General features: G+C 42.7%; 1 protein-coding gene across 5 annotated transcripts in view; it reads right to left on the bottom strand.

Moving 5' to 3' along the window:
* Positions 1-20,532, bottom strand: part of FNDC3B (fibronectin type III domain containing 3B) — a 364,538-nt gene that overhangs the window by 73,472 nt on the left and 270,534 nt on the right. For all 5 annotated transcript variants that reach the window (XM_001085124.5, XM_001085354.5, XM_028843856.2 and 2 more), the window contains exons 10-11: positions 19,953-20,091; positions 16,601-16,654 (exon numbers count right to left, since the gene is read on the bottom strand). In XM_001085124.5, coding sequence (XP_001085124.2) covers positions 16,601-16,654; positions 19,953-20,091 — 193 coding nt within the window. The remainder of the gene's footprint in view (positions 1-16,600; positions 16,655-19,952; positions 20,092-20,532) is intronic.

Below are 20,532 nucleotides of genomic sequence, written 5' to 3'. Positions count from 1 at the left end.
GTCACATCCTGCCATGGCGGAAGCTCTCGTCTCTTCCAAACCCCGTGTTGGCTCCCCTTGAATGCCTCATTTTTCCTATTTCTTTATTTGGTCTCCTTTCCCCTTTACTTGTGCTTAGAACTGTAGCCAGTAAAAAAAAGTCAGTCTGTTTCTTACTAGGTTAATTTGCTTTAATACAGTAGAAACCAGACTGTGGCTCAAATGAGAAAAAGAGTTGGGGGAGTTCAAAGGGCAGAAATGAATTTTAAGAGAGCCAGAGCACTCAGGCTCACTAAAGAATTAGGAGAAGGGGCACTGTGTGACCTTCAAGACATTTTCCTATATTGCTAACATTTTAAAAAATTCTACTTGTGAAAAAAGTAAAAATGTGAGGGAGTAATATAAGTAAATGTGAAGTAGGAGTAATAAGCTGAAGAAATCTGGCCAGGTGCAGTGGCTCACGCCTGTAATCCCAGCACTTTGGGAGGCTGAGGTGGGCATATCACGAGGTCAGGAGTTCGAGACCAGCCTGGCCAACATGGTGAAACCCCATCTCTACTAAAAACACAAAAATTAGCCAGGCATGGTGATGTGCGCCCGTAATCCCAGCTACTTGGGAGGCTGAGGCAGGAGAATCGTTGGAACCCAGGAGGCAGAGGTTGCAGTGAGCTGAGATGGCGCCAGTGCACTACAGCCTGGGCAACACGGCAAGACTCCATCTCAAAAACAAACAAACAAAAAAGAAATCTTGGAGTCAGGAACAATTGTTAGAATCAGGAACAACCGCTAAATAAACTCCAACCCATATAGACAAAGCATGCCAAATTTTCTATCATAACAACTTCCAGGATGTACTACTATGTGCATAAACATAGGGACACCTAGAAAGATCCAGAGTTGTTAAAACCTTGGAATTAAGTTTTGGAAGCATCGTCTGTAGAGTCTGTAGAGGTAAGAATAGAAATATTTGACAGTTAAAGAATTAAGGCTTATTGATGAATTTTTAGAAGTCATTGAGAATAAAACAAAAACAAGGGAAAGCAGGTTAAAATATTTCAGACATGAGAGAAGTTTTGAATAAAAGAACATATTCATGTATAACATGAAGTTTAATATAAGAGGCATATCTCAGCCAGGTGCGGTGGCTCACGCCTGTAATCCCGCACTTTGGGAGGCCGAGGTGGGTGGATCACTTGAGGTCAGGAGTTTGAAACCAGCCTGGCCAACATGGTGAAACCCCATCTCTACTAAAAACCCCGTCTCTATTAAAGACATTAGCCGGGCGTGGTGGTAGACACCTGTAATTCCAGCTACTTGGGAGGCTGAGGCAGGAGAATCACTTGAACCCAGGAGGCAGAGGTTGCAATGAGTCGAGATCACGCCACTGCACTGCAGTCTGGGCAACAGCAAGATTCTGTCTCTAAAATAAAATAAAATAAAGTAAAATGCATTATCTGGAAAGAAAAAAATTAATGTTCACAAGTCACTGCAGTACAAAAGTGATCTGCAGCTGAGAAGTTAACAAGTGAACTGGAGAAGGCCACTGGCTCCAGTGATCCGATGCCAGCATGCTGGTCTGTCTACTGCATCACGCTCTCGGATGGCTCTGGAGCTTAAGCATGAGAGTAGAGTAAGTCCGTGTTCAAAGGGATAGAAGATTTGGAGAATCTGTTCATAAAACAAGACCGGTCCCAGGTTGCAAATAGCATTTATAAACAAAATATTTTCCTGTTCTTGTTGACAGAAATGGAGTTAAAAAAGAAAAGAGCTAATGCTTTAGAGGACTGAAAGATTCACACGAACTGACAGGAGTGATAAAGTGAATGTTTATCATTGTTTATCAGAAGTTAAATACATCCAAACCATTACTGCCAGTGGAGTTTTAGAGATGGTAAATGACAACTTTCGTATTTTATAGGCTGTTTAGCTCCCAGAGATTTTGAGAGATTATAACCTATGGCACCTTCCCTCCTTTAAAAAATCTAATTTAGACTACACAGGATTACTGAGACACACTGACTTGACTTTGGAAACTTAGTTTTTAATACTTTAAATTCAGCCTTGTTCAAAGTTCCCTACTAAAACATGGCTGTAATAGAAATGGGTAACATCCTGACACTTTTCAGATCTGTTGTCATCAATGAGCTGGTCAAACACAGGCAGCAGGGACAGCCATGACCTAGGCCACTTGTGGTATGTCACACAGAGGAGAGTAAGAGCTTTCAGTGGGGCTGCCAGGGCCTGCAAGTCAGCTGGTCTGCAGGAGAGGGCTGAGGGAAGAGATTCCTAGCTGCACTCCACTTCTCTGTGCGTTGGTGGGTCAGGTTCGCAGCATGTAAGCAGTCAGAATTGGTGAGACTGGGGTTCTTGTTCTTGGTGGGGGATAGAAAAGATACTTCGCCTGAATTAGAGAAACTGGTCAGAGCGAACACCATTGGTAATTCTGGAACAGACCTAGCCACTGGGCTACTGACCTCACTGGACACGAACCAATATAACCCCAGCCAGTTCCAGCCTAACTTTCTACTGTCAGTGTCTGTGAGCCAAAAAAGGGCAGATTTTCAGGGTTCACTGGCTTGTTTCCATTTTGCAATCCTGGGCATGTCCAAATGCTTGTTTCTGCAGCTCAGCCCAAGTTCATTCAAGGGCAAGGTTAATCTTTACTAGAATGTGAAGAAATCTTGGAGTACAAACCAACTGTGTGCAGATAAACCTCGAGGTGCTCAATCTGGCGCAGGAGGACGCATTGCAAACGTGGGTTGTTTCCTTTCCCAAGCTGAGTGTTCCTCTTCGCACTCAACCTAATTCACAGTTGTTGCTTATCTATCTTCATTCCACACCCAGACCTAGCCTAAGAGCACCAATTCATCAACCTGGGGTAATGTTTTCCAACCAGGGACCAGGGTGTTTGTCTACCACTTCTGGTCAAAAATGCTCTCCAGGAAAGACTTGGCTCGCCAGTAAGTCGACTCATATTCACAGCATGCATCAGATCAGCCTTTCCCAAGCCTGGGATCGCAGCTTTGCCTCTTTCTCCTTTCTAATCATCCAACAAAAATACATTGTATATTATTCACATTCTAGATACCACTGGATCGTCTTACTCTGTTCCATCCAGTGTGCCTTATGCAGCCCTGTCCCCTGATACCATACTCTTACCACAGAGTTCACCTGCCCTCTAAACTGGACACCTTATTCATCTGAACCTGGGCAAGTGCCTCTTTCATTCTGAGATTGACATACTAAAGGAAGTCATCACCTTTTGGGGGAAGACCCAGCCTAATAACGCTTAGAATACTACATACTCTATCAGCATCTGCCTCCGCTTTGATTCATCCTCATCCTCACTCACTTTTTAGAAGGGTCACACATTTTTGGTTTCAAGTCCTAATAATAATGGGAGTCTAGATGTTGTTCTTGTTCCTACAGGGTCCTGCTAAATTCTGAAGAATGGCAATAACCTCCAACTTTTTGCCAGACTATGAAAGGCCCCAATCACAGAAAAACAGGGGCAAGAGAAGGGAGCTTGGAGAGTATATAAAAAGCACTATGTGGCTACACAGCAGAGAATGATCAACCCCTGAAAACATTTCCAAGATACGATCATAATCTCAGAGACAAAGACTTTTTCTTTTTCCCCCACAAGGGAGAAATATTGTTCCCAAATATTCTTTTTTTTTTTTTTTTTTTTTTTTGAGAGACAAGGTATCTTACTCTGTTGTTCAGGCTAGAGTGCAGTGGTGCAAACAGACCATAGCTCACTGTAGCCTCAAACTGCTGGGTTCAAGGGATTCTCCTGTCTCAGCCTCCTGAGTAGCTAGGATTACCGGCATACACCACCACACCTGGATAAATTTTCCATTTTTTTCTTTTTGGTACAGATGGGGTCTATGTTGCCCAGGCTGATCTTGAACCCCTGGCCTCAAGCTATCCTTCCACCCAACCTAGGCTTCCCCAAAGTGCTGGGATCACAGGTGTGAGTTACCATGTCCAGCTCTGCCATTCTCTAAAATGAAATTTGGGGATAAATTATAAATAGAAAGTAGTTTAAATATTTTAAGGAACATCTTTATTTTTTCTTTTACCTCCTTACTACCTACTTTAATATTTTTCCATTTCTTTCAAATTTGTAGTTAAAAGATGAAAACTGTTAAAGATTTTAAATACATTTATATTCCCTGAAAAAAAAAAAAACTAAAACTAAAACACTTTGCTGCACTATCGTGAGTCACCTGAGGGAACAGAACACACGATCCTGCTTTTCAAGTACAACTGAGGCAGAGACATTAACTGGAGATAAACAGTCTGTTTGGGTTCCCTGCCCTTATCACTAAGGCAGCAGACAGAATGATCTCTTCCATTTGCTAACTGAGAAGATTGGTATTTGAGAGCCACTGAGGCACGTCTCACCGGCTGGCTGAGTAGCACTGGTTATGAGGTATGAGGCCCATCCTGTCACTGCATTTCTGGGTACACATTTTTCCCTCCTCTACCCATCTCCAGAATACTCAGAAAAGAATCAGGGATAGGCAAAAAGAGTTATGTTGTACTTTAAAAGTATATGACCTTATATCTAACAGTCTTAGGGTATGGTACCTAAAACACTGTATGTGATATGCAAAGATAAAGAAAAAAAAATTTGTTAATGGTTTCTCAGGACCAAAAGGAGACAAGAAGCCTTATATCACAAGTGGTTACTTTAAACCTGTCTAAAAATTCTCCGATTCCCTATCCATTGAGAAACAAAGTCTACGTTCCTTTCCCTTGAATGTGGGTGGTCTTGTGACTCTCTTGTAACCAAAAGGCTGGAGTGGAAATGAAGCCAAGGCTGGGTCTGGAAAGGTGTTAACAGCTTCTGACTTTTGCTGGGACACCCGATTTTGGATTCTGACTACCCTGATGCTGCCACACTGTGTGGGAGCCCCAGGCCATGTGAAGAGCCCCAGATAGGTCCAGTCCAAAGTGAGCACTGATGCTAGACTTGTGAGTGAAGATACTGCCAGAAGATTCCAGTCCCCAGCCAATGAGCACCCCCTGTTGAAACTCCAGATATGACAGAGCATGAGATGCCACTCCCCAGTGCCCTGCCCAAATCCCTAACCCAGAATCCACAAGCATAAGAAAGTGATTGTTTGAAGCCTCTAACTTTTGGGGTAATTTGTTATGCAATATTACACTCATCTATTTTGATGTCTATATATGTTTATAGCATGAAGTTTTACCCCTCTGAATTTCTGCAAACTTTTATAAATTCCTCCTACACTGTAAACAGCCAGGAGGTGGGGGAATGTAATGTGCATGCTAGCATACAAAAATAAATGTCTGGCTGGGCACGGTGGCTCACGCCTGTAATCCTGGCCCTTTGGGAGGCCGAGGTGGGCAGATCACCTGAGGTCAGGAGTTTGAGACCAGCCTGGCCAACACAGTGAAATCCCGTCTCTATAAATAAATAAATAAATAAATAAAAATAAATAAATAAAATAAAAGTATAAAAATTAGCTGGGTGTGGTGGCACATGCCTGTAATCCCAGCTACTCGGGAGGCTGAGACAAGAGAATTGCTTGCACCCGGGAGGCAGAGACTGTGCCACTGCATTCCAGTCTGGGCAACAAAGCAAGACCCTGCCTCAAAACGAAACAAAAACAAAACAAAACAAAATAAATGTGTAACACATAATGGGTCCTATTTTCTACATGCACTTAGTACATGCTTTTACTTTCAAAGCCATCCACCAAAGTAAGGACCTCTCTGAATAATTTTAAAAGTTATTTTTGTATAAGCTAAAAATAGAATCAGACTCCTAGATGATAAAGATCAACCAAAATTGCCAATCAACGGCTACGCAGTTACTTCATCTTACAGAATCACATTTTAGATTGAAATAAGACTTTTAATAATGCTATCCCAAACGTAGAGAACTCTTGGGAGATTTTTCTTTTCTTGAGATGGAGTCTCGCTCTGTCGCCCAGGCTGGAGTGCAGTGGTGCGATCTCTGCTCACTGCAAGCTCCGCCTCCCAGGTTCACGCCATTCTCCTGCCTCAGTCTCCCGAGTAGCTGGGACTACAGGTGCCCACCACCACACCCGGCTAATTTTTTGTAGTTTTAGTAGAGACGGGGTTTCACTGTGTTAGCCAGGATGGTCTCGATCTCCTGACCTCGTGATCCACCCGCCTCCGCCTCCCAAAGTGCTGGGATTACACGTGTTAGCCAACGTGCCCGGCTGAGATTTTTAAATTCAGACACGCAATGGTCTTTTGGGGACAGTTTAGGTATGACATAGCCTAAAACCACAGGACTCAACAAATAAAATAACATTTCAAAGTACTTCCTCATGTAACCAGCTTTCCACCTCTCTCTCTGGGTATCTGTTTACAAACATATAAGAGTTCCAGTGAAGAAACAAATTTACAGATGGTCTACCTACTTGAAAACTGGCAGCTAAGTATATAAAAAGTATTTGATTAAGTTCGTAAAATGCAACTAATTTTTAAAGTATGTTTAAAAATATATATGTTGTGTTAATTTGTAAAAGTGTGTAGTTGAAAGACTGAAAACAACAACAAAAGAACTTTTTCAAGTTAATTTTTCTTCTTTACTAACTTAGTATCCTTATAAAGTTTTTCTCAGTACTCGGGAAGATGAATCCTTGAAATGGGCTGGTTTCCCATTAAGGAACACAAGCCACGGCCGATTCTATACATGTAACTCACACACATCCCAATTAATTCAGGCTACAGTGTTTTCCTGCCAGTGTAATTCTGGAGACTGTGGGGGCTGTGGCTGCTCTGGCTAACATTTCTAATTACCCTGGCACAAACAACACTAGAAGTGGGTATTTCCAACACTACTGGCACTAACAGATGAAGTTGGCTGATATTTTCAACTGCTTTTAAATTAATAGATTGGAAACGATACTTCCTGTTCCTCTTCATAACTACTTCATTCCTGGCACAAGATTAAGAATGGCCAACACAAGGATGATGGAATTCACGGTGAACTTTCTCCCTTTGGTCTTGTGACTTACTCCTCCTGATGTTTTCTTGATATGTGGTATCTTGCCACTGTACTCCTTCTCTTTCAGATTTTTTTTTTTTTTTTTGAGTCAGAGTCTCACTCTGTCGCCCAGGCTGGAGTGCAGAGGCATGATCTCAGCTCACTGCAACCTCCACCTCCCAGGTTCAAGTGATTCTCCTGCCTCAGCCTCCCAAGCAGCTGGAATTACAGGTGTGCGTCACCATGCCTGATTAATTTTTGTATTTTTAGTAGAGACAGGGTTTCACCATGTTGGTCGGGCTGGTCTCAAACTCCCGCCTCGGCCTCCCAAAGTGTTGGGATTACAGGCGTGAACTACTGCGCCCGGTCTCTTTCAGATTCTTCCACAGCCATGCCTGCTGCCTTCCTGAGCTGCTCTTACCAGGTTTGGTAACTGTCTGCTAAGTAAGTTCCATGAATTTGGTTATCAGTTGTCATGTGCTTGTGGCCCATGGCTTCTGAATCCAGACATGGGCTGAAGGATTCTGGGCTGGCCATTCTCTGTTAATAGTATGGTTCAACCTGTCAGAAATGGCAACAATACATGAAAAATAAAGTTGCACTGGCCAACTGAACTACGGCCAGGCTCTAAGATTTAGTCTGCTAGAGTGTCTATATTTAGAAGTTGTTCCAGCACCGGCTGATCCTAGGCAACATCAAAGATAAATGTTGGCTTCAGAAATAAAAGAGCACATATGTGTTCAGCATAACCATATATAAGAGGCTCCTAACAGGGAGGGAGGGACACTCCACATTTGGGTGGACTCAGAAGTTTCTCGTGCCAAACCCCACTCTTCCCCCAGGGATGCCTCTTTCATTTTATTGCACACTCTGGCACAGAGGATGTTTCAAAGGTAAGAAAAGTGGGTGGGATGATTTGTGGTTCCATGTTACCAAATAAACAGGGAGGCATTTTATCCCTCAGCACACTAGTTTTTCTGTAAGAGGGGAGGCTTGGCTGCCTGAAACAGCCAAGGATGATCACTAAGTCTTCTGGTTTAAACAAACACACAAAGAAAATTTTCCTATATATTTCTCCAAATATTGAGGTTCCTCTGTTGTCAAATGCTTTGAGAGGATTGATGTGTTAAGACTGTCACAGGGAAGGGGGAAGAAGGGAGCCAAGGGCTTAATTTCAGAACAGGCTGTCAGTGCGATTTACAAATGAACCGAGGGATGGATGGGGTTGGTCCATTCACCTAGCGAAGGCCCAAGGCAGTCTTCTCAGCTGGCCATGAGGAGCCACAACAAAGGTGAGTTGACAAACTAGGCGTCAGGAAACAAGATGAGATTTATAATTTAGCCTCAGCAAGAAGCTCCACATCGTTTGCTTCCCAAACACACAACCTCATCATGTACACATGCGAGAAAGGGTAAAAGAGAGAAGGCAGAGAATCTGCTGCAGGTGTGTGGATGTCTGAGACTGAGGTCCCTAAAAGAGGGGGCTCCTTAGCCTAAAGATGCCTCTGAGTTATTCAATCCTTCCTGGCTTAGTTTCCTTCAATAGCAGCTATAGTAGGGCAGCAATTCTCTTGGCTTTCTGAAACAACCGTAAGACGTGGCAGTGGGCACTCATGTGAAAGATGGTCTTTGATGGACAGAGCCAAAATGAACCTAGAACACCACTTTCCAATCCCCACAGTTGCCAAGAATGACCAAAGTGCATGTGGGCCTGGGCAGGGGAGTGAAAGCTGACCTTCCTGCTTTTTGTTACGGAACCAACCAACACACCATGCACCCAAAGGCAGTGTGGCACCTTAGAGAGCTGGAGTCAAGCAAATTCTCAGGGAGCTCTCTTCATCCATGCTGCGGGACCCAGTAAATTACTGTGCTTGTGGCTGCTCCATTTCCTTCATTCTCAGAACAGTTGTTATCTAACCAGAAAAGGTGCAAGTTTACTCAGAAGGATTATGAGCGATCATCCATATGAACTATTCAACACGTGAGCTAAGCAGAAGTCTGACTAATTAATCTCTTACTGAGTATCTTCTACGGGGCCAACTCAATCCCTAAACAAGGCTCCTCCTGAATGATACAGATGTCCAAGAAGCTGCAATCTGGGGCTGGTCACCTGCTTCAGGAGGTTTCTGTGACAGGACTGCTGGGCCTGCCTGGCCTGGCCTGACTTGACCTGTTAATGGCTCCCCAGGGGCATGGGCTCTACCTGCTGCTGGCCTTTTCTCCTCTCTCAACTTTTAATTATGCTTCCCCTGATTTCTGTGGCATTTGTTTCATTCTTAGTCCACTGTGTTTTACAGCTGTGTTGGCTCATTAGTCACCAGGGAAACCAGATGTGAACTTCCTTTTGGGCTGAGTCATGAGTAAGGAAGGTTTTTTGGGAACTCCAGTAGTCACATTCCCACAAAGCTCTTTTTCTGGTTATTCTGTATATCCAGATGTGAACTTCCTTTTGGGCTAGCTGGGTCACAAGTGAGAAAGGTTTTTGGGAACTCCAGTAGTCACATTCCCACAAAGCGCTTTTTCTGGTTATTCTGTGCCCTGCATGTCATGTCCAGAAGTTAGGCTAATAGCAAATTAACATCCATGATAGCACTAACATCACTTTTTATTTAGTTCAAACAAGTGACATAAACCTCAGGGCTCTTGTTTAAGTTCCTGACAGAAGAATGTCATATTTCTTATACATGATCGTTGTAATTGTTGACTTTCCCTACCTCAGATCTTAGCATCTGCTTAGGTAAACTTATGCCAACAATATGGAACAATCAATACACTGACTTGGCTATTGCCCAACTTATCTCATTCAATCTTAACACACCCGTGAGATAACTGACCCTGTTTTTCCAGTGGAAAGGCCGAGGCTAAGGTGTTAAATTACCTGCTTGGGGTACCATGAGGAACTAGAAACTGTTATGGTTTGAATGTGTCCCCCATGTTCATGTGTTAGAAAATTAATCCCCGGCCAGGCGCCATGGCTCACACCTGTAATCCCAGCACTTTGGGAGGCCAAGGCGGGTGGACCATGAGGTCAAGAGATCAAGACCATCCTGGCTAACACGGCGAAACCCCGTCTCTACTAAAAATACAAAAAATTAACCAGGTGTGGTGGCGGGCACCTATAGTCCCAGCTACTCGGGAGGCTGGAATGGCATGAACCTGGGAGGCGGAGTTTGCAACGAGCCAAGATCGCGCCGCTGCACTCCAGCCTGGGTGACACGGCGAGACTCCGCCTCAAAAAAAAAGAAAGAAAGAAAGAAGAAAGAGAAGAAAGAGAAGAAAGAAAGAAAGAAAGAGAAGAAAGAAAGAAAGAAAGAAAGAAAGAAAGAAAGAAAGAAAGAAAGAAAGAAAGAAAGAAAGAAAGAAAGAAAGAAAGAAAGAAAATTAATCCCCAATGCAGCACATTGAGAGGTGGTCTTTATTTTTTTATTTATTTTTTTTTTCCCTTGAAAAGGTGATTAGGTCGCAAGGGGCCTATCCTCACGAATGCCATCATGACAGGGGTGAGTTTGTTATCACAGGAGTGGGTTCCTGATAAAAGGGCAAGTTTGGTCCCCTTCCCTCTCTCATGCTTGTGCTGTCTTGCCCTCCTGTCTTCTACTGTGGGAGGACACAGCAAGAAGGCCCTTGCCAGATACAAGTCCTTGACCTTGAACTTCCCAGCCTCCAGAACTGTAAGAAATAAATCTCTGTTCTTTATAAAGTAACCAGTTTCAGGTATTCTGTTACAGCAGCACAAAATGGATGAAGAGAGAGACAAAGCTGAGATGATTAATTCAGTTTTCTTTAGATAAACATCATATTATTGATATGTATCATCAATATGAATCCATGCCACATATTCATAGCAAGATCTTAGGAGACTTGTATTTGTTCTGATAGTTGCAGCAGCACCAGTTAGCGTTCTGTATGGCTCAAAATAAAACAATATCTTAAGGCAGAACTTAAAACAAGCCAAGTTTGCATAAATACTTTCTTGAAGGAACTAATTTTTTCTAAAATAAAAAGTTCTTATTTGCCCATTAAATTCACCCCTTTACTCAAGTTTTCAAAAATAAGGCCAGATCACGATCTGTTTAGGAACCTTAAAACAGACTGGGCAGACATTTATGAATGACGCAACCCAGAGGTTCCTAGTTTTTTCTTTTCCTAAAAGCCCTTCCCTACCCTAGAGCCCTCTATATCCTCAATCCTTCTCCCACAGCTCCTTCTAGAGAAAAACTCCCACCTCCACCAGATAGTGATATGTCATCAAGAAGAGAAGCAGGGCTGGGTGTGATGGTTCATACCTGTACTCCCAGCAATTTGGGAGACCGAGCTGGGTAGATCACATGTGGTCAGGAGTTCGAGACCAGCCTGGACAACATGGTGAAACCCCATCTCTACCAAAAATATAAAAATTAGCCGGGTGTGGCGGCAGGCAACTGTAATCTCAGCAGTTGATGCAGGAGAATCACTCGAACCTGGGAGACAGATGTTGCAGTGAGCTGGGACTGCGCCATTGCACAGCCTGGGCAACAAGAGTAAAACTCCATTTCAAAAAAAAAGAAGAGAAGCAATACAGAGTCAATGTAGCTTAGAAGGGTGCCATAAAGACGGGCAGTCAAACGGATTAGCGTGGGCATGGCGAGTGGGTACAGTATCTCAAGTATGATGTCCGTCTTCCCCATCTCACTGACTCTCCATTGTGAAAAGAACCTATACCTTGAAAAATCTAGCATCTAGCCATTGTTGTGCTGTTAAACAAGCTCCTTTTTAGGAGCTTCTGATCTGCTTTCTGCTACCCATCAGAATGACAAGTGCTTGTAGATTAAAGTGTAAACACGGGGGACGGAAACACTGTGAAATGACAATGTGATGTGACTCATCTAGTGTTCAAGTGAAAAAAACTTGACAATGACCTTCTGTGTTTCTGCTTATAATGGGGTGTCTCCTGAAGAAGGAAAGTGGCTAAAAATCTACAAAAATGTGGGGTCGGTTGGCTCTAAACACTAAAACTCATGAGTCACCACAAGGGAACTTGGCCAGGAATGGCCACAGCTTCTCAATAAAAACTGACCTGTTTCAGGTGAAAACCGAAACTGAAGGCCACAGCTGAAAAGCCAACGACAACTGTAAATTCCTTTTTCTTTTTCCCCCAGAGACAGAGGAGTCTCGCTCTGTCGCCCAGGCTGGAGTGCAGTGGTGCAATCTCAGCTCACTGCATCCTCTGCTTCACGGGTTCTAGCAAGTCTCCTGCCTCAGCCTCCTGAGTAGCTGGGACTACAGGCACTCACCACCATGCCCGGCTAATATTTTTTATTTTAGTAGAGATGGGGTTTCACCGTGTTGCCGAGGCTGGTCTCGAACTCCTGAGCTCAGGCAATCCACCCACCTTGGCCTCCCGAAGTGCTAGGATGACAGGCGTGAGTCACTGTGCCTGGCTGTAAATTCCATTTTTAGTTGCTAATTACCATTTCATAGTCATAGTAACTTCTTGTATTGATTTAAAAATTAAAGTGTTGTCTAGTTAGTTATTAATGGAGAAATAACAGGCAGTTAACCCTAGTATAGAACTATTCATGAGTAATTTCCAAGTGAATTCTATGCTACAGTGATGTAAAATTAATGACAGTGAATTTAAGAGAGGATAGAAGGTGTATCAGATTTCCCCTGTACTGTAATGCGTTTCTGTTTTCTGCTCCCCATTAGGGCTCCACATGCCGTTGTACTTCAGAGCCCAGCATATAGTTAGCTGCTGATGAAGGTAGATCTTCCCAAGAAGGTCAACTCAGCACAGCATTCCTAATCTCAGCAGAAATAAAGGCTGCTGCTCTTTTTCCAGGAAAGTCTTTAAGAGGCTTGAAAGCTGGGCTTGATGCTCTGTCTTCTCGTTTTACCAACACTTTCAAAATTTTACTCTAATCATTTCATTGCAAAGGTGATTACAAACACAAAAGACTGAAGTATTCTGGAACTCTAATCCATGCTGTTATATGGTAATAAAAATATGGGGCTGTAGGGGACACCTGAACATTAGTGGTTGCGTGTATGGAGATGAGGCCACCTCACCTCAAAGTCGTGATTCTCAGACCAGGTGCCAGAGCAGAGACAGGACCGAGTGCTATGCCTGAGCACAACCTTCTTCAGGACTCAGAGCAGCACGGTGTCGCTCTCAGGCAGTGATTTGTGTCTCTGTGCACCTCAAAAACTTTCTGCAATCTTAGTTTGTTTCTTCAGCCCCCTGGATGGCAGACAGGTTTTTGGGTGTGTGGCTGGGGCATATATCCTTGAAGAGGAGAGGAGGGGAGAGCTGTGGCCCTTAGAGAGGGGAAGGGTGGGGAAGGGTGGGGAAAGGGTGATTCCAGCAAAACATCCACTTCCCATTCTCCTGCCTCACTGTCTTCTATTAAGATGGAGTCTAGAAACAGTCCTGGTACCAGAGAGATGCACCTGGCTGTAGAAACTACCTGCAGAAGGATTCAGAGGGATGGCCAGAGCCTCTTGTGTTCACACATCCTGCAGACCAGATGCTGCTGTCCTGTTTGTATATTTGCTTTTCCTTCTTGAAGCTAAGGCCTGTATAGCATAGGAATGTGGGACCTAAAACCCAACCCAAGTGAGCCACTCTCAAGAGTGCTGCTGATCCTCAACTCAGCTCTACATTTAGAAACACAGACTGCCAGACTGTTCTGTCAGAAACTTCACTTCTGAAATGACAGGATGGGCAGGAATGAACTTGTTACTACTGCTTGAATTCTCACTGCCAGGAAACCTGATAGCACCGTTTTTTCATCTTTATGGGGGATGGGAAATGAGAGGGGTATAATACAAAGCAAAAGAGCTACTGGACCGAACAATTTGAGAAGCATATGGCAACGTGTGCTTTATTTGTGTCTGTTTAAAAGCACAACAAGAGGATAGGCGTACGTTTGCTTTTTCAGCTATCACAGTTATCTTTACTATGTCACAGATCTCTCATAGGACAATGTGCAATGCAGACTACTGAGGAACATGCTCCATAAATGCTGAAATAATTAATGAACAGGCCAAACAACAGTGAAAATGATTCCAAATATTCTCTTGTCAGAAGAGACAATCCTAAATAATCTGTCTTGTGAGAGCATAAATAATGTAAATGCATACAAGCTGGTGAACTAACCTATTCGCCATTTCACAGATGGAAAAAACTAAGGACCAGAGAGGTCAAGCTGCCCAGCATAAAACTCAGAACAGAACCCATATTTCCTAATCTTGGTGTTCTTTCAATTATCCTCTCCTGCCAGGAAGCTCATTGCACCCAAAGGCAAGGGAGTTCCTTAGAATTGAGGGGGCAGGAGATGTCTAGAAAGTGGACCTTAAACCACAGAATGTAAAAGGATTTCTGTGTTGGCAAAAGATCCATGGTGGATGAGAGTCAATTAACCTGGAATCTTCAGCAAAGCTCAACAGAGCTGTGATACCAGCAGGAATTTGAAGGTGGGAGAGAAAAAGTGGAAAGAAGGCAGAGAATTAAGAAAAGTGAGAGGAAAAGTTGGAAGGAGATCAAGTAGCAGAAAGGTAGAGGGCAAAACCCAGTCATCTGACATTTTTTGACTGCTAGCCTGCAATGGATCATGCTGAACATGAACGATCATCAGACGTGGCCTGTCCCACTTCAGCGGAGGCTGTGGCATCCTTCCTCTCAGCATCATCAGCCAGGACACTCTCATTTCAAATTCTAAGGGAAGGGACCAGCAACTGAGCCACCATTACCAATTCCTGCAGCACCCAAGTTTTCTTTGGAGGTTTCTCACTGAGCTATGTATTCAACTTTTTTAGCCTTCCTTACTTAGGAACTCATGGTCCTGGGCAGAGAAGCAGCAAAAAACACAGGATTCATAGGCACGCACGAGTGTGTGCATGCACGCACATACACACACAGTGCCCTAAGAAGATATCTGAAAAAAAAAAAAAAATGCCTTTTCTGTACTGGTGAACTCCATCTCGATATAAAACCTCGAGACATGAGAAAACACATACGATGAGTGCAAGAAATCCACATATAAAAAGGGACTTTCATTAAACGGTCACCTGTCCTTACAAAGAGGGAGAGATGGGAAGACATTACTCTATGCTCACAGGTCATCCGAGTTCCTTTCCAGCATTCCTGACTGACTATAAAAACCTCTAAGGGCTGGAGAGGTGGTTTCACTTTCTAATTAAACCACCTGAAAATGAAATCCACCTAATCTGTAGAATGCATGGGTTAAGGCTGAGATTTCACCAACCTGCATGTACAAGCTATTCGAAAGGATCCTAAGAACAATAGAGGGTTGTTCTTGGTAACTTGGAACTCTAGCTGATCAGATGCAACCCAGATGGGAAAATATGCTTCTGCAGAAAGTGATGACGGACCTCTTTCGCATCAAAATTTCACCATGGCAATTCCATCCAGTTTTCATTTTACGTTTGGTTAAAATATTTTTCCACACTTGCCAAGTCACTTTTTGCCTAAGTCTAAGTTCTAAATCTTTCAATCCCTCCAAATTTAAGTCACAAAGGCTAACCTGCATTTCTCCCCATATTCCACATTTCTTATTCTTAAAATCCTTAGCCAATTTCTCAACCAGAGAAAGAATAAAGTGGGGGCAAATGAATAAATACAATTAAGATCTACAGGAACAAAAAGTACAGTTGCTTTTTTTTTTTTTTTTGAGATGGAGTCTCACTCCAGCATGATCTCGGCTCACTGTAAGCTCTGCCTCCTGAGTTCACGCCATTCTCCTGCCTCAGCCTCCCGAGTAGCTGGAACTACAGGCGCCCACCACCATGCCCGGCTAATTTTTTTTTTTTTTTTCGTATCTTTAGTAGGGATGGAGTTTCACCGTGTTAGCCAGGATGGTCTCGATCTCGTGATCTGCCCGCCTCGGCCTCCCAAAGTGCTGGGATTACAGGTGTGAGCCATCACGCCCAGCCAACAGTTGCTTTTCAGAAATGAAAGCCTTCTAGGTCAAGTGTTTCCTGTCTGAGATTCTGTGTGTAGCCAGAAATGCACTGGGTCCACCAGTCGGCACACAGTGGCTTTGAGAATAAGGACACTCCACCGTAGATACCTTCTCCAAGGGCCTCTGGGGACATGAACAGCAAGGAGGGCACCTGATACAGGACGTTCTAACCCACAGGGCACTCGCACGTGGGTAGAGTGTGACTTCTATGCACTGCTCTGCTCTCACAGCGGCCACTCAACAGTGCGACACCAAGGTACACACATGGCATTCAAAAACGAAAAGCAAATTATGCTTTCTGAGCAGCAGTGTGTTTTACCTTATCAAAAGCATCTAAGCAGTCAAGATGACAAAGCAGTCAACTTTTAATACAAATTATTGGCTGGCTAGACACTGGAGATCCAAAATAGATAAGACCCCATTTTTTTTTCTTTTAGCAGCAGTGCTTGCAAATAAGCCAGGTACATATATTTCAATACACAATTCATAATACTACTTCAATCTAACTTCGTTTTCCATAGTCAATAACTATTGATTTAAATTTCTCTAGTAGCAAGCCTTTCTTCTGTGTTTAGCATGTCTTATCAAAGAATAAAATGGTATTTGTTCAGCAATTTTGTTTCTGAAATGGTGTTTCAGATGGGTGAATATGAAATAAGCTTACCTCATCCCACTCTAAAAGGTAGTTGGTGATTTTTGAACCATTGTCAATCGGTGCCTAAAAAAAATAGGAACATGAGATTAGAGAAAGTTGTTCAGAGACAAAACTTATCAGCTCCCCACCTGCCTCACATACAGCGTCTACGACAGTCCGGTGCTCTCCCCGCAGGCGGATAAAGCTGATGGTCCCTGCATTCCTTGGTCAACCATCATCATACACTAACTTTGACATACCTCAACTGTAGAGAGTCCCCACTATGAATAAATCATACTCCACAAATAGCCAAACCTGTCTACCACCACCACCACCTCTCCCTTTTTACACCCTCATGGTACCTTACTTCCTCTGGGGATAGAACTTTGAAGAGGGGCTTTGAATTCAAGCGTAGAGTGAGAACAAGGCAGCTGAGAAACTCAGGTGCTGCTGGATGTCTGGTGGAGCACAGTCAAGCCTTTCTTTTTGTAACATCCCACACACAGGTTTTTAATTTTTTAAAAGTACTTAAGATTAGAAAGTCATCAGTGACATTAAGGTTCCTCTTTTTTAAAAATGGGGAAAAAATGTGATCCTCTGGAGAGACGACTAGAGGCTATTCGCCCTTCGTATGTTAACAAAGAGAAGTTTCATCATTTGCTTTTCTCTTAAAAAGCATGCTGAGATCTGCTTCACTGAGAAAGTGGGTTTTTAACAATGGGAAGGGAAGTAAAGAACTCTGGGGAAAAGAATGCTTTTCAGGATTCCAAGAGCTACAAGTGATGCCGCAGTGGGGTCTCTTGGAGCATTAGGGTAGAGAGATCTAGAGAGACAGTGGAACTACAAGTTGGGGGAAGCAACCAGGAAGAGGAGTTGGATCATGTCTCCCACTTCAAAAACATGCCAGGGCCGACTCTTCCCTAGGAAAGAGCAAGAGCCCAGCAAACAGCATGGTACCTTGCCCCTGGCAAAAGGCAGCTCAGCTTCCCCTGAGATGTATCTGAATCCTGCCTCGGCTGTTTGTTGCATGTGGTCTGGCGCTAGCTATTTAATATCAATATCAACAACTAATTTCATGTTCCAAGGATAGGTATGATAAATAATTGGGAGAATATGTGAATCACCTACTAAACTACCCAGTTTTATAGGAAGCACTCAGTAAACAGTTGTTATTGCTCTATTATGGTTAGTAATAAAACATCAGGGGGCCAGTCCCGCTCCTTCCCTTCCTTCTCTTGAGTCACACAATCTCTGAGTCCCAAAACTCAGATCTCAGGTGAGTGCTCTAAGTCCTAAACTGTTGTTTTAGGCTTTTGCGGGCTCAATTTGGAGGAGAGGATAGTGATGCATTTAAAGTTATAAATAACCGACAAAATCGAAGTTTTAGATGAGAACCCATCTCTAAGATGAGAACTCCAAAAAAATAAAACAAACTGTTCTTTGGTAGTTTCTTTGATGATATCCTACCCCATTACTAGTCCCTTAATTCCTTGAGGGTGGGTACACTGACTTAGGTTTTTGTTTTGCCTTATCTCCTGTGCAAGTAATAACTGCTGCTGATGAACAAAAAGATGTCAGATCTTTAGTGCTTTCAGCATCTTTGTGGATTCAAGGACAGACTGGCAGCCAGAGAATGTTTCCCTGTCCTTGTGCCCCACCTGGAGCACTTTGATGAGGGAATCTGTTCTAAGGACATTTAAACAAAAACTGAACTGAATCCAGAACTTTCAAGTTTGTACATGACTGAATGTAACAAGAGTATGTTTCTGATTTACAATTGAGGAAAGGGAGAAGGAAAATGTGAAACATTTTCCTCCTAATAAGAAAATTCTTTCTTGAAGTTGCTGGTCTGCCTGAGACCTGAAATTCATCCAGGTTTTAAGCAGAGTATGCATCAGTGATTCCCAACTTTAGGTTTATAAGACCCCGGGGTCCCTCAGGTAATCTAAAGACAAGTTCTTATATTTTCCAAACAAAATGGATTTTAATTCTTTCCTTACAAAGATATATTTACATATGTATGTGTAAATATAGAGCACATTTTTTAAATGGATATGTATACTCCAAGGAATTAAATGATGATGCCAGTTGGGTGTTAAAACTCTGAAAAGGTGGGGAATCACTGACCTGGATTATCCCTGGAAGCCAGGAAGGAAAATAAAATAGTTCAGACACTAAGCCAGTTTAAACTTTGCTTTTGTCCAAGTAACACACTCAATGCTGGCCACTGGCTATGAGAATGCAGCTGCCCACCTGAGAGGGATCCACAGAGGCCCATGCTTTGCTGCTAACCATGACTCTGAATTGCTTTCATCAGCTCCCTAGATCAAACTGACTCTCCGGGCCAGAAATGAAAAGATAAAATATTTCTTCACTAATAATGGATCTTCCTAGCCATTTTCTTTCTTTCACACATTAGTATTCTCCTCGCAAACCATAAATCTTTATCTCTTACCTCCATTTATTTTACATTTTAAATTATATTATAAAATATTGATGTAGAGAAATAAGTGCTACAGAGATTGGTAACAATCTACGGTTTTCTTACAAACACACAACTATGATTAACAAGCCAGTGATGCCCCTTGAGGAAGGGGCAATATGATCTCTCTTTGGTAAGAGCTATTTTTAGCCAGTGAATTGTATTTCATGAAAATATATAATTCAGTCTTTTTTTTCTTAGATAATTAGTAATCCTGACCGATGTATGGCCCAATTAGTGGAACTTAATGAAGTACTAACATACTTCAGATCACTAAATGTTCTAGGTTGTTTTAAATATTAAACATTTCAGTATCACCACTGAAAGAAGCCAAAAGGGCCATAAAACTACTTTATCTCTGAATCTTTCTTGATAAAAGCTTTTTGCTAAAGTCCTCAAATGTTTGTTGAAATGAACTAAACTATTAGAAAGTGATAAGATGTAGGTATTTTAAGTACCTATATCACTTATACATATTGCTTATGACCCTAAGACATTCAGAAAATACTGCTGCAAAAAAAAAAAAAAAAAAAAAAAAAAAAGCTAAAGCTGGATTTTGCAGTTCCCTCCTCCTACCCCTTTGCCCAACTCTTACAGAAACGACAACTTTTTAACAATTGGTTGCACATACTTACTATGCAGAAAACATATCACAAAACTGGAATCGTGCTAAAAAATATTTCAAATGGCAATAGACTGACATTATATTAACTCGAGACTCTTTCTCTGTTGCCCAGGCTGGAGCGCAGTGGTGTGATCATGGCTCACTGCAGCCTTGAAACTCCTGGGTTCAGGTGATCCCCCACCCTCAGCCTCCCAGGTAGCTGGGACTAGAAACACGTGCCACCATACCTGGTAATTTTTAAACTGAGACAATTCTTGATGCTTTAAGCTACCCACCTTCCACTGCAGGGTTAGTGAACTTTTGCTCCTGTGTGCCAGCTTAGGCGGGAAGGGACACTCGGGTGCACAGCTGTGGGTGGTGAAGCTAACGGGCTCGGAGCAGGATCCCTTTACGGAATTGTACATGGCATACACCCTGAAAACAAAACGGACACAGTCAGTGGCAGTGACTCATCATAGAAGACCAGGATTCTTATCTTTGTTTCACCCTAAGGCTTTCTGTAGATGAACAGAATTTCTTAGAGTGAGTACCATGCTCTTGCTCTTATCTATTGGTCTTGTCCTGACCTATGGTTAGCATTAACAGGGGACAGTCATCCCAACAGGTATTTGTCTCAGTGTGTGCCACCCATCTCCATTTCAAAATATGCAGGATCTACTGACTAGAAGAGATTATTCTAAATAAGAAAATAAACCTTAAAACCCAGAACGATCTCCAAATACACGTTCTAAAAACCAATGAGCTACTACTTTCTGGTTGACTTTATGTGGAAAAAGGCTAAGAGTTAAGAGGTGGATAAAAAGGCAAAAGAAGCAGTAATAAGAGTCCACAGACTGGAGAGAGAGCACAGAAGTA

This window comes from Macaca mulatta, chromosome 2, assembly GCF_049350105.2.
Source record: "Macaca mulatta isolate MMU2019108-1 chromosome 2, T2T-MMU8v2.0, whole genome shotgun sequence".
NCBI lineage: Eukaryota > Metazoa > Chordata > Mammalia > Primates > Cercopithecidae > Macaca > Macaca mulatta.
Note: the sequence above shows the minus strand (reverse complement) of the source record. Positions and strands in the feature narration are given on the sequence as shown.